The 14,937-nt window shown below is 40.3% G+C and overlaps 2 protein-coding genes across 3 annotated transcripts in view; both read left to right on the top strand.

Moving 5' to 3' along the window:
• Positions 1-103: 103 nt before the first annotated feature.
• On the top strand, positions 104-7,075 carry LOC117514141. The gene is made up of 3 exons (XM_034174442.1): positions 104-2,611; positions 4,412-5,218; positions 6,399-7,075. Exons 1-3 carry the CDS (start codon positions 2,333-2,335, stop codon positions 6,912-6,914), a joined length of 1,602 nt encoding a protein of 533 aa, XP_034030333.1. The 5' UTR covers positions 104-2,332; the 3' UTR covers positions 6,915-7,075.
• A 2,743-nt stretch (positions 7,076-9,818) lies between these two features.
• vars1 (valyl-tRNA synthetase 1) overlaps positions 9,819-14,937 on the top strand; it is a 46,170-nt gene continuing 41,051 nt past the window's right edge. The window contains exon 1 of one of the 2 annotated variants that reach the window (XM_034174440.1): positions 9,819-9,911. The gene's annotated coding sequence lies outside the window, so the exon portion shown is untranslated. The remainder of the gene's footprint in view (positions 9,912-14,937) is intronic. The other variant, XM_034174441.1, reaches the window with a different exon arrangement.

The following is a 14,937-nucleotide window of genomic DNA, read 5'->3' as shown; positions in this document are numbered from 1 at the left end:
TTGTACAGGTTTAAGCAAAAGCTTTACTGCCTCTGCAGTGGCCTATCCTATTTGTTTGCAAAATAACAGCTTGCTGAACAATGCAGGTTGTGATCTGATTGTAATTGTGCTCCAGCAGAGGTTCTCTCTCTCTCTCTCTCTCTCTCTCTCTCTCTCTCTCTCTCTCTCTCTCTCTCTCTCTCTCTCTCTCTCTCTCTCTCTCACACACACACACACACACATACTCTCACTTTCTCTGTGTCTGTTATGTTTCTGTATTATACTTTTGATGTACTGTAATACTTCTGGACTATAGTTGTTTGGAATTTTGTAAGTGTAGCTTGTAGGATTTAGTGATGTTTATTAGAACTGTAATATCACCTTCATAACTATATGTTCATGAATGTGTAATTATACCTGCAACAGCAGGCTGTCATGTTGGAAACAATGTTGATAAAGTAGTTCAGACAGATGTACTTAACTCTGCCTTTCACATTGTGCATCGTCTACAGAAGACTGAATAAAGACGAAGAGGAATAAGTAGTTACTCCCGTATACACTCTACTGGTGTGAGTGTATAGGTGAGTACATACTGGTTGTAAAATATGTCAGTGCAGGCTAACAAGTTTGAGTCTTTCTTTTGTGAAATGGAGGTTCATGCATTATTGGTTATCACAAGAGGGCAAGGGAGCATGAATCCCTGACACCACAGAAACGAAAACTTGAAGTGAAACAAAATTGTGACCAGTGACAACATAATGCTCTCTGCAGTCTCACCACTAGATGGCACTAAATCCTACACACTGTAGGTTTAAGGCTGCTTCCCTTGTTAGGTTGGCAGCTGTACATGCTGCATACTGTAAGAATTTAGACACTTTTTGTGTTAAGTAAAATATTCCAGGTTGTGCCATGATCTCTGTGTGTAGTAAGAAATTATAATTCAGATGACTAAAGATTCTTTTTTTTTTTTTTATGTAAATGGTGTCTTCTGTCCTTTTCATAGGTTTTACTCTCAGCTTTTTCAGAAGTGGCTTTGCATAAAACAGTGAATTAGACTTGTGTACTTGTACTTATGGATGTTTTCTTTTACATGTGCTGCCACACCCAAAAATCACACCCTGTCTTGCCATTCTAAATCTGTGCTTTATTGTGTCAGTGCCTGCTGAGTGCACAACCTTTGTACTTGCAACATTCTCTGTTTTTGAACCAGGAACACCCATGTAGGCTGAGTTAGCTGCATGTGATTTTCTTGAGTAGCTTGTTTCAGGTGGGCCTTAAATCTTAGGCAGTGCGATGGCCTCCGGGCTGAATTTCACCTCTGCTACGTGTCAAAAATGATGGGGATTTTTTTTTTCTCTTCACTCACATGTGCTCCACTTTCACTTGCTAGTATAGCGTGTCAGCTGCTGTTTTACTTGGAGGAAAAATTTTTTTTTTTTTTTTTAAGACCTGTCAGTACCAAGCACATGTCTCAACAGGCACGTTTGTAATATTTTGCAAAGTAGGCGGCATTCTGAAAGCCATGAAGCGTGGGTGTTTTGTCTGGTTCTGCTGCGCTCTGGGTGAGACGGCGATCCGTGACTGTAACATTGTCAGGATTATGCGCTGATGAGGAGGTGTTGGAAATCCTTCCTGATTTGGGAATGTTTCAGTCCAACTGTTTGACTTCACGATCAGTAGTTGCAGGAAGGAGCTAGAATGTTCTATTCTAATCACGATCAGTAGTTGCAGGAAGGAGCTAGAATGTTCTATTCTAATCACGATCAGTAGTTGCAGGAAGGAGTTAGAATGTTCTATTCTAATCACGATCAGTAGTTGCAGGAAGGAGCTAGAATGTTCTATTCTAATCATGATCAGTAGTTGCAGGAAGGAGTTAGAATGTACTATTCACGATCAGTAGTTGCAGGAAGGAGTTTTACTGAGAATGAGTGGATCGATGGTGTGACTAACACTCAGAAGAACTGCCACTGTTTGGAATGTGGACTTACAGGTACTTTTCAGCTTCTCATGGGTGTGGGTTTGACTTGTGTACCGAACAGTAATTTAAAGGTGTAACCATGGTGAATATAAAACGGAGTAAAGTGGAGGTATAGCCAAGAGGGTGGAACTGACAGGTTGGGGGGGGGGGGGGGGTGTTGTCAGGGAAGTGAGACGGTGCCTGCAACACACTGTCAGAGCGCAGACATGGACACAGCACAAGAAAGACAACAAGCCATCGGCACAGACTTCTAACATTGGCTACTTTTTCTGAATACAGAAAGAACTGGACCATTTCTAAACCTCTCCCTGTTTGCTCTGTATGTAGGAGAGAGGTTTTTGTTTTTTGGGGTTTTTTGCTGAGCTCATCATCACCATGCTGTGTCCTGCTGCTGCAGCACTCTGCCTCCTGGCAGCACTCGGCTCAGGCCTTTGCCTTTCACAGGAAGACTTTGCTCTCTGCAGTCACTGCTTTTACAGACAGACGCCTCCTCAGGGAACCTCAGAAGGGCTGCGTCCCTTCTGCTACACGCTGCCCAGGGGACAAGTGTTTGCCACCCTTTACAAGTCAACATGTGACGGAGCTGTCTACTCTGCCTTCCTGCTCAGCCATGGGTGGACAGAAAGACTGGGAGAGGAGGTGGACCAACCTGTGGTGAGGGCAAATCTGTCCTGTCAAAATGTAATGTGCAAAAGACATTGATCACTGTGCTGTTTTAACTTCCTGCTAATACCTGCATTTGAAAAGAGGCTTTTTAAACTGGCATGAGATTTGTTCACCTTTGAGTTTCTGATGACTCTACATTTTACACATTCTGGAAGTTAATAACCACTGGATGACTGAAAATTATGAAAGGGGTTTATGCAAAACTGTTTTATGTAATTTTTATTGTATGGTGGCAGTTCAGAGTTCCACAATTGCGTTTGTACATGTAGAAAATGCCTTGCATTGAGCAAATTTAGGCCGAAATGATTGGCTTTTGATTTCTGTGACAGACCACAACAGCTATAAATGGCAGTAATTTTTTCTTCCAATATCGCCCCCTGGTTGTGTGACAGCTCAGTTGCAATCTTGATGAAGAAGCTCTCAGCCAATCAGTAATTGTCAGATTAAGAGCATGGCTTTGTCACTGCTTCATAGACAAATGTGCTTGAATCTGGGCACTTTTTTTTTTTTTTTAGTGGCTGGAGTTAAAAAGTGGGGCTGGACATTTAAGGTGAATCCTTTTGCATTTTTAAGAAGCTAATATAGGAAATCAGTGAGTTAAAACTGGATGCATAGATGATGTATCCCAAAAAACAGAGTTTAAGTTCCCTAAGCAAACCCACCAGAAATTTGTGATGCTGGTATTTTAACAATGAATTCAACAGAGAGAGAGAATTAGTTGAATTAATTATTGAAATGAATCACTTGCATGGTACTTCAGAGAGAAATAAAGGTGTACCTTCACCAAAAAGTGGATTCATTAAACAACAGTCAGGTTTTCCGTTATGTGCAAAATGTTAAAATCCTGTTGGAACAGATGATTTAGTACAATTATTGGCAATCTAACACTGTAAACTTGCTGGATCTGGTTTCATCGTCTATTATCTGCTACTGCAGATGACAGTAACTGTACTTAAGTCTACACCTGCTTTTCTGCCACCACAATATGAACATAAGGAACAACTTGTTTCTGTGGCTTATACTTTAAATTGAAAAGTGCCGCTGCCTGCCACACCCCCCTCTGTGACCCGAAAAGTGGGTGTCTCACACAGAGCAGACTGAATCAGTGGGCGTGTCCCAGAGAGCAAACACGATTCAAATATGGACTTCTGTCACACAAGTCACAGAAGTATAAAATCCAGCCAGTGACATCACGCTGCCTCTCTATTGTGATTGGTTGTCACCGTGTCCTTCCAAGAATCCCAACTCCCGAAAAAACAAGTGGATTTGCATGAGTTGTGCTGTCGGCCACATGGGCATAACAATAGGAAACAGAATGTGATCTTTTGACCTCTTAAAATAGGTCAAAGTTAGCCATCTTTGAACTTGTCCCAGGTCTGTGTCCCAAGAATGCTCCCTGTGAATATGAAGACCCTGGCAGTAAGAGGACTGGAGTTACACTGAGCACAGACAGGCGGGTGGAAGTACACAAGGCCTTCACAATACCCAATGGCCATATTTTGGCCTCGGGTAACAAGTCATTTCAGTCTTAAATTTTTCTTATAGCAGTGTAGTTTGTATGTGTACACATTAAGAATTCTGGGATTTTTGAACGTGTTGCATAAAACCTCAGCTATATTTAACTGTGAAAGGGAGATTTAAAAAAAAAGTTGTACATTTTAAAGAACGAGGCATAGCTATAATTCTAATTTAGAGCCTTTAAGTACTTAAAATATAGTGATGCGTTGATTAGTTATATCTTTGCAAATAGAGTGCTTAATAACTTGTTTTTATGACTTTATCTGGCAGACGGTGGCAGCAGAAGACAACATTAAAGTAGCAGTGCCTGCTCTGCTCAGAGGAGCCGTGGGCCAGTCACATGATGAACACTGGAACCCAGCCCTTCAGACGAGCATCACTTCCCAGTGCAGCAGTGTAAAAGGAGATCTCTACATCCTTACAGGAAATGGAAGGATTGATTCTAGTGGGGATGGAGGTGAGGAGTGTCAGCTGAACCTGCAGTGGTCTGCGGTCTGCTGTGCAGCCCCAGAGGGAAAGGAGAGCTTCAGTGTGGGATTAATCCACGAGCCAAGAGGAGACGACAGGACAGTTAGCATAAAGGAGCTGGAAGAGATTCTAGGAGCTGCTCAGATGTTCTTTGAAGACTGCAGAGGAACCAGTGGGGGCCTTCCGGTTGCCACAGTGGATCTTCACAGTGAAGCGCTGCCTGGAAATGTGCATTCTGATAGTACAGGAGAAGAAGTGGCTTCAGCTGTTACAGACCAACAGTATGACGATGATGCAGCCACGAGCAGAGGTGCATCACTGCCTGCAGAGCATGGAGAAAACAATGATGCTCAGCCAGAAGAGGCTCAAAAAGCTTCTTCAGCAGAGACGGAGGTGAGATCAGAGAGCGGCAGTGAGGCACAGCAGGATGTGACCCATGCTGGAGCTGAGAGATCAGAGATTTCAGAGTCTTCAGAGGGCGATGTGGAAACAACGGAGACAGGCACAAATTCCAGCAGCACTCTGATGTACATCATCTCCACCACCTTGTCCATCTGTAAGGCTCCTCTGCGTCCTGTGGTCTCCACCATCACGCAGTTACCCGGACAGGTGACACAGTTAAATCATTAGTAGACTGACTCCAAAAAGTTAAAGTAGTGCAACTGTGAACAGTGTGGCCTTTAAATCTCATCATTCCAGTCTGCTCCTCCCACCCCTGTAATGAGGATTGTTCACAGTTCATTACGTTCCCTCAGGTCCACCTGTCATTTCACTGATCACACCCTCTGTAGTGCAGCAGATAAGTGAAACAATAATGCAAATGGTGATAAAAGCATCACATTTGGCAGAAATAATCCTTAGACACTCCTCTTTTGAGAAAAAAACGATTGGCCACTTGACTTTTCAATCGGTGATCAGGTAGGGGTCAATTGAAGAATTACACAGAGGTCAAAATTAAAAGATGCTCCAATCATATTGAAAAATAGTCCACATTATTTGCCTGATCACAAAGATTCCAAAAATGTACAGTTTGGACTATCTGTGATTGAATTCTATGGAGTTATGGGATAAAAACAGCAAGAATGGTGACAAAGGTCAGTGTCATTTTGTACAGGGGTCAAAAGTTAAAGTTGCTCCAATTTTGGTAAAAAGTGATGCAAATTATTAGTTGAGCTAATAGGATTAATAAATGGAATAGTGTTGACAGTGTTGAATGCTTCGTCTCCAAAATAAAGGTCAAACAAGGTCTATGTCTATTGGATTCTATGACGTGTGACATATGTTACCCCGTAACGTGATAAGTAAGGATGATACATGGTCCAAACTATTCCTTTTTAAAACCATGTTAACTAGTAATTTGCATCACTTTTTACCAAAATTGGAGCAACTTTGACTTTTGACCCTGTACAAAATGAAACTGACCTTTGTCACCATTCTTGCTGTTTTTATCCCGTAACTCCATAGAATTCAGCCACAGATAGTCCAAACTATACCTTTTTGGAATCTTTATGATCAGGTAAATAATGTGGATTATTTTTCAATATGATTGGAGCATCTTCTAATTTTGACCTCTGTGTAATTCTTCAATTGCCCCTACCTGACCACCGACTGAAGATTCAAGTGGCCAATAGGTTTTTCAAAAGAGGATTGTCTGAGGAGTATTTCTGCCAAATTTGATGCTTTTATCACCATTTGCAGGATTCCATCTCTAAATATTCTCAACTGCTGCACTACTGCTCAGTTTCACAAATGAATGTTTTTTTCCCCCCTCCTTCTTCTCATGATTTAGGTGGGTTACGTTCTCAAGGAGGACCTAGGAGTTCTGTCTGCTTTGCCAGGAGAGACCTGCTCCCTGCTCTACCTTGTGACCTCTGACCTCTTGTCTTGGGTATGGTCAGCGGTGGACACGCTGCTAGGTGTCTGGGGGACCTGTGTGTCAAGTGCCTTCGGCTGTATTTCCTCCATGCTGGGAGAGCTGCTGACCAGTTGCTACGCCGGCGTCACCGGCCTCGGGACCCTGCTCGGTAACACCTTGGGGATCTTTGGTGATGCACTGGATAACGCTTGGTGGGTGACCAGGTTCTTTGGAGGGCGGCTCTGGGAGAACAGCGAGGGTTATATGGGATCGGTGGTGTCAGAGATGGGGGGTCAAGTGAAAGCTGTAGGTGGAGGGGTGGGGAGGCTGCTGTGGAGAGGCGGAGCTGGAGTCATCAATACTGTGAAGCATGGTGGGGGCTTCATCATAGGAACGCTGGAAGTGTTTTTTGGGGCAATGAAAGAGGCTTTTGGGCAGGAGTCAGAATGAAGGAGGAACAGTCAGACTTCAGATTATGGCCATTTGTAACAAATTTCATCAAACGCTTTCTTTGGTGTTTCATTTTTTTTAATGTCTTCGGGACATGAGTGTGACTAAAAACAATTTAGACACTATTGGATGTGCCTTGTCATTACAGAAGGATTGCCACAGGGTGGTAAACTGTTCAAACTACAGGGCTGCATTTGCAACTGTTTGTTGTGATTTGGCGCTATATAAAAAAATTGATTGATTGATTGATACTGAGGTTATGTACCAACTGTGATTTAGTAAAGCCTCTTGGATGCAGTTGTTCAAAACAGCTTACCGTAGGCTATGTTTGTAATTTTACGAGGAATGTTTGCTTCTGCACCCCGACCCGAACCCAGATAAGCAGTTGAACATGTATGTATATATGTATCTATGTTTGCTTCTGTACATTGAATTAAAAGTGAAAGTTGATTGTGTTTCACCCTCTTTTATTTAAATATTTACCTTCGTTGGTAAGTTCACCTCCTAGTGGTGAGACACAGAGCTGCAGCTAAAATCAGCTTTGTTATTGGTCAGTGGGATCACATGGTTTTGTTAAAGGCCGAGATCATCCATATGGTTTGAGGAATACATCGAAGAACATTGCCAACTCAATCCTTCGCATCAACCTGTGTTGAGCCTCATCTCACGATACAACATTCATAATAATAATAATTGTACTTAATTGTCGCCCATCTAACCCATCTCATAAGCAAGGTCAGTGGCAACAGTAGTAACAAAAACATCTCTATTTTTATTGATTATAGGAAGAAACCTCAAGCAGATTAGACTCTCTGCAGTGGCCATCTGCTTTACTTCAGTTACATGAACAAAGCAAAAACACAGGCTTGAGAGGAAAGGCAATAACAAAAATGTTGCTTCTAAACAAGCACTTACAGCCCACTGGAACAGAGTCTGTTAGGATGTCTGTAATTGTATTTATACCAGGTCAGTCACTGAGGCAGGAGATTTCCCATAGTTCACAACACAAATGTGCCTTTCTCAAAGATGCCCTGTCATCCAGCAAAGTGAGTACCCGGGCTCAAAAGTTCCAATATAGACTGCACACATCAGTTCTGATCAAATATCTATACCTTATCATGTCTGTTTATGTATCATGCCCTAATGTATCTATCAGCCTGAGTCTGAAGGACGAGATACAAACCACATTCCCACCATGCTGCACACTTACTGGTTTGTAATGATTGATGTTTATTAACTCTGATATATTCAGTGAATTAAATGTTAATACAACCATCCAAACTCTCCTAAGAATACTGAATGTAAAAGTGATGATTTAATTATTTTTATGCCAAATGGTAACCTTATGTACGTATCCCATTATTACCTCCACCAACAAAGTTGGAGGAAGTTATGTTTTCATTCCTGATTGTTTGTGAGCAGCCTGGAGACCACAAATTTTCATATATTGTTATGAAATTTTGAAGATTCATATCCTGATGGACAAGAACTGATTCAATTTTCAAGGGAAAGGAGAGGAAAAATACTGGAAAATTCCCTATCTTTAACATCGAACGAATATTCAAAAATTCATTACTCTGTCATAAATGATCAAATTTCTTTCATATTTGAGAGCGATATGTAAGTTGGTATCTTTTATTGACTGACAAAGTTTGATCCAGGTCTGATCCAGATTACAGATTTTGTAGCCATTTAAATGTAACATTGAAAACCCTGTTTAATGTATATTTTTTAATGTATATCTTAATCAAACATGCCCCAATGATGCTCATATTGGAACATGAGGTGCAGACTGGCACTCACTATTGCCTGACAAAGTTTGATCCAGATCTGATCTGGACTGTGGATTTTGTGGACATTTGAATTTTATATTAGAAAGCCCATGATGTACATTTTGCATTATAACTCAATTAAAAGTGCCTCAATCATTCTCATTTGTGACAATGAGGTGCAAATTGGCACTCTGAATGAATAGACTAATTTTGATCTGCATCTGATCCATATTCAGCGGATATTAGGTTTTAACTTTGAAAAGCCCTTTTGACCTATATTTTGTATTATATTTTGGCTTATGAAAAAACACTTCTAACAGGACTTTCACCTTGAAATTTTTTTCCAAGGTAAAAATTTGTGGAATTGGAGGCTTGTGCTCTAACGAGTATGAGCTTTTTATTATTATTATTATTATTATTATTATTTAGTCATAGTGTGGAGATTTGCTTTCACCTGGCTTTCACTTTTAAGGACATAATTATCAAAAGACTGAATAGCCTGAATTCTGATTTTATTTCATTTTAAAAAGCACCAGGGGCTTTGGTGGTTTTCAAACCTCAGCTTTGGAACTGAAAGAAACTAACAAAACAAACTAATTTCAAGCTGCCTATAATGTCAAAATCACAAATACATTGAAAGAGACAGAGCAATGAGGAAGAATTGCCTGCTGCAGCTACAGTCATACAAAATACTTTCTGCAGGGTTGTGTGGATTTGTGACTGTTATTCAAGTTTTAGAATGTAAACTCTGTTAAGGGATCATAAAACAATGGTTTTCTCACTTGTCTCTGCACTTAAACCACACCTGCTCCTAATTTTACAGCATCCACTAAACTCTGCAGCAGGTCACAGGATATTACTAGTAATACAAAGTTGCTTTTTGATTGATGGTGCATCAAAATCCTCCAATCAGTCATACGTGTGTGACGACAAATACGACTACTTCTTCTACAACGGTACTATTATTATTAATAACATGTTAACATTTGAGAATCACTATTGTTTTTCCATTATAAAAAATAATATTTGTTTTATGTCGTAGTCAAGTGTTTCTTTTATGTGTTTATTATTATTATTATTATTGGTATTTTATTTTTATAGTTACCGGAAATAGTAGATCAATCCCGGAAACGTTCGTTGTCGTTGCATCAGCCATTAGAAGAACAGACTTCCATGCTGCTGCTGGGCTGTTAGCTGAATTTGGCTCCTCTTTCATCTAAAGGTATGAAGAACATACCACAGATGTTTTCAAAGTAAAACGTATACTTTTCATTAAGAGTAACGCTGCAGACAGACTATCGTGTATCGGCAACTTGCGTGAACACCTCAGTGGACTTTATTTTTGTTAGCTGAAGTTTGCTAGCAGCTCTTTTCAGTACTTTGACAGGTGACAGATCAGTTTTGTAGATAATAAACCAGTTTGATTGGTGACAGATACTAACCATTTTTTTTTTTGCCTTAAGTCGGTTTCAACCCGGTTATGGCTTCATTAAAATGTGACTTTTATCATGCAGTTACATCCACAATGGCATTTTGGGCATGCTAAGAATATCTCAGTTGTTTGGGCTGTTTGGGGAGGGGAACAAAAATCTAGTACCTCAGCTAATTTAGTAAGCAAAAATACAAAGCGATCTTTTACTTTGTCCAGTTTTCTTTGGGTTATGAACATATGGTGACTTGTGTCTACAAGTCCCACATGAAATATTTTGAGGGTTGTGTTTTGTTAGTTGGGAAAAAATATTTGAGGTGTTTCTATTTTCTGGCACTTTTTTTTTTTTTTTTTGACAAGTAGTCAAAAAATGTTTGACAAGTTCTCAGAAAATGTTGGGTTAAGGTATAGACACATGCTCATCACGTCAGCTATTGTTCCAGCAGTTTTGGTTACACACAAGTTCAAGTTTATTCTTAACTTTGAAATAAAATAAAACAAAACTGATTTCTCAGCCAGTCAACCCATGCAACCGAAAGGGTGTAGGTAGAAGCAAAGCTTAAATACACCTACCCCTTTTACCTCAGCAACTTTTACTTATCACGACAAAACCAAACAAAACAAAGTGAGCAGAACAGCAAACACAGGCATTTTAAAATAATCAATAAACTCAAATTCCTCATCATATCCACACCAATAACAGCACACATTGCATAATCCAAAAAAAAAAAAATGTTGTAATTCGCAAATAACATTATTTTAGTTTTAGACAAATTTTGTGATAATTTATTAATATCATTACACACACAATAGATTATATATACGACACAGACTATAAGTTGCAATTATACTGTTTATTGTGCCATTGAACGAACAATCATAGCTGAGGTAAAAATGCAATATAATTAAATCCTTGAAAATTCGGCACATTATTTATTTCAACACGTGCAAGGGTTTTGTGGAAGGTTCTCAGTTCAAGGCTACACCTGCACATTCTCCATGTAATGTGGAGTTGCATCAGGATGGGAATCTGGCATAAAAGTTGTGCCAAATCAACATGAAGATCCACCACAGCTCTGCTGTGGCAATCCTGAGTGAAAACAACGGAGAAGCGAAGGGACTTACTATTTATTTATAACTTGCCATGCTGTTCTTGTCTCACACAGTCACTTTTTGTATTCCAGTGTGGTCTTTCTGTTTGAAAGCATGATTTCTTAAATTTACTTGTTCTCAAAGACAAAGAACATTTTTTCTCATTCTACTTATTCTCTAGATCGTGAATTACAGTCCCTCATTCAGTAGGACCAGCTTGCCACACGTAGAGGATGCCATCTTGTGATCATAGATAATAATGTAGTACTTTTTCAAATATGTTGCTTCGTAATACAAGTTGCATTAATTCCCAAAGTAGTGAAAAAAGGCGATTTATACTCCAGAAACAAGTATTTTGCTACATTACCCCTTACTAGTAGGCTCTCAACCACTATGGTGCGAGGAGATAAATGGTGGCCTCATGGTTGTAAGCAGAAACTAGGCTGTTTTAAGCAGAAATGAGCCGATATTGGGTGAATTGCTCCTGACACTCTGAAATGACACATGCGCAGTGAAGGCCGAAGGGGACCAGTTTTTAGGGGGAGCCATTCGGTCGGCAACACCAGTTGGCAGTCAGATCCTGTGGAGACTTTTAAGTCTAGACTTAAGACCCACCTGTTTTCCCAGTCTTGTTAGTATATATTTTTCTCTCAGATTGTTCTGTCTGAGTTATTTTCATTAGTTACTTCATCCAAACCATCAACGTGTCTATTAGACCCCATTCCTACCAGGCTGCTCAAGGAAGCCCTACCATTATTTAATGCTTCGATCTTAAATATGATCAATCTATCTTTGTTAGTTGGCTATGTACCACAGGCTTTTAAGGTGGCAGTAATTAAACCATTACTTAAAAAGCCATCACTTGACCCAGCTATCTGCTATCTTAGCTAATTATAGGCCAATCTCCAACCTTCCTTTTCTCTCAAAATTCTTGAAAGGGTAGTTGTAAAACAGCTAACTGATCATCTGCAGAGGAATGGTCTATTTGAAGAGTTTCAGTCAGGTTTTAGAATTCATCATAGTACAGAAACAGCATTAGTGAAGGTTACAAATGATCTTCTTATGGCCTCAGACAGTGGACTCATCTCTGTGCTTGTTCTGTTAGACCTCAGTGCTGCTTTTGATACTGTTGACCATAAATTTTATTACAGAGATTAGAGCATGCCATAGGTATTAAAGGCACTGCGCTGCGGTGGTTTGAATCATATTTATCTAATAGATTACAATTTGTTCATGTAAATGGGGAATCTTCTTCACAGACTAAGGTTAATTATGGAGTTCCACAAGGTTCTGTGCTAGGACCAATTTTATTCACTTTATACATGCTTCCCTTAGGCAGTATTATTAGATGGTATTGCTTAAATTTTCATTGTTACGCAGATGATACCCAGCTTTATCTATCCATGAAGCCAGAGGACACACACCAATTAGCTAAACTGCAGGATTGTCTTACAGACATAAAGACATGGGTGACCTCTAATTTCCTGCTTTTAAACTCAGATAAAACTGAAGTTATTGTACTTGGCCCCACAAATCTTAGAAACATGGTGTCTAACCAGATCCTTACTCTGGATGGCATTACCCTGACCTCTGGTAATACTGTGAGAAATCTTGGAGTCATTTTTGATCAGGATATGTCATTCAAAGCGCATATTAAACAAATATGTAGGACTGCTTTTTTGCATTTACGCAATATCTCTAAAATTAGAAAGGTCTTGTCTCAGAGTGATGCTGAAAAACTAATTCATGCATTTATTTCCTCTAGGCTGGACTATTGTAATTCATTATTATCAGGTTGTCCTAAAAGTTCCCTGAAAAGCCTTCAGTTAATTCAAAATGCTGCAGCTAGAGTACTAACGGGGACTAGAAGGAGAGAGCATATCTCACCCATATTGGCCTCTCTTCATTGGCTTCCTGTTAATTCTAGAATAGAATTTAAAATTCTTCTTCTTACTTATAAGGTTTTGAATAATCAGGTCCCATCTTATCTTAGGGACCTCGTAGTACCATATCACCCCAATAGAGCGCTTCGCTCTCAGACTGCAGGCTTACTTGTAGTTCCTAGGGTTTGTAAGAGTAGAATGGGAGGCAGAGCCTTCAGCTTTCAGGCTCCTCTCCTGTGGAACCAGCTCCCAATTCGGATCAGGGAGACAGACACCCTCTCTACTTTTAAGATTAGGCTTAAAACTTTCCTTTTTGCTAAAGCTTATAGTTAGGGCTGGATCAGGTGACCCTGAACCATCCCTTAGTTATGCTGCTATAGACTTAGACTGCTGGGGGGTTCCCATGATGCACTGAGTGTTTCTTTCTCTTTTTGCTCTGTATGCACCACTCTGCATTTAATCATTAGTGATCGATCTCTGCTCCCCTCCACAGCATGTCTTTTTCCTGGTTCTCTCCCTCAGCCCCAACCAGTCCCAGCAGAAGACTGCCCCTCCCTGAGCCTGGTTCTGCTGGAGGTTTCTTCCTGTTAAAAGGGAGTTTTTCCTTCCCACTGTAGCCAAGTGCTTGCTCACAGGGGGTCGTTTTGACCGTTGGGGTTTTACGTAATTATTGTATGGCCTTGCCTTACAATATAAAGCGCCTTGGGGCAACTGTTTGTTGTGATTTGGCGCTATATAAATAAAATTGATTGATTAATTGATTATATTATGTTTTTATGTGCTTTTTTATTCGTTTTCTTTTATGTTTTTACTCTATTATTGTGCCTTTTGATCTTTTAATTTATTTTGTTCTGTTTTTGAAATGTGTTGTGTGAAGCGCCTCGAGGCGACCTTGTTATGAATTGGCGCTATACAAATTAATAAATTTTAAAATTTTGAATTTTGACACCGGCTCCCATTAAATGCCATAAGAAGAAAGGATGTGCTTGATTTTATCCACAAGGTCACGTTTTGAGAGAAGCCTGTTTTATGTCAAAATAAAGCCATTTTATATATATATATATATATATATATATATATATATATATATATACGAGGTCTGTTAGAAAAGTATCCGACCTTTCTATTTTTATCAAAAACCATATGGATTTGAATCACGTGTGATTGCTTCAGCCAAGCTTGAACCTTCGTGCGCATGCGTGAGTTTTTTCACGCCTGTCGGTTGCGTCATTAGCCTGTGAGCAGGCTTTGTGTAAGCAGTGGTCCACCCCTCTCGTCTGATTTTTATTGCGAATAAATGTCTGAACGATTTGGAGCTTTGCTGCATCAATTTTTTCCAGAAACTGTGAGAGACCTCCAGGTGGTAACCATTCGGAAAATTCAAATGGCTTTGAGGGACGATGATGAGCCTGGACATGCCAGAACATGTCCTGTGAGGCTTCATCACGGCGTTGCTTTGCGCCATGCGGCTCCACCACGACGCGCGGAATTCCTCCGCACGTCTGTCTCAATGTGCCGAAAAAGTGCTGATGTCCACATCTTTTCACAATTCCTGTGCTAGTCAGACGACATACCGGATCAAGACAGCGTCCAGTTTAGAAATGAACGGCACATTCCACTGTTACAGGAGTTTTTGTCATGGAAAGAGGAGAGGAGGAATTCCACGCATTGCGGCGGTGCTGCATGGCGCAAAGCAACGCTGTGATGAAGCCTCACAGGACATGTTCTGGCATGTCTAGGCTCATACACAATTTCTCGGTTAGTCACACGACTGAAAACCCACGACAGCCGTCTGAAAGCCATCACAAAGCCGTCCTGTGAGACCAGCACGGAGGTGGTTTTGTGCC

The sequence above is a fragment of the Thalassophryne amazonica genome, chromosome 7, assembly GCF_902500255.1.
Source record: "Thalassophryne amazonica chromosome 7, fThaAma1.1, whole genome shotgun sequence".
NCBI classification, from domain to species: Eukaryota; Metazoa; Chordata; class Actinopteri; order Batrachoidiformes; family Batrachoididae; genus Thalassophryne; species Thalassophryne amazonica.
The sequence above is the reverse complement of the archived record's forward strand: the minus strand, read 5'-3'. Positions and strand labels throughout refer to the sequence as shown.

Coding starts and splice junctions, on each gene's coding strand:
- LOC117514141 (XM_034174442.1), top strand. CDS start 2,333: ATGCTGTGTCCTGCTGCTGCAGCACTCTGCCTCCTGGCAGCACTCGGC. Junction 2,612..4,411: donor AGGAGGTGGACCAACCTGTG/GTGAGGGCAAAT, acceptor TTTATCTGGCAG/ACGGTGGCAGCAGAAGACAA. Junction 5,219..6,398: donor TCACGCAGTTACCCGGACAG/GTGACACAGTTA, acceptor CTCATGATTTAG/GTGGGTTACGTTCTCAAGGA.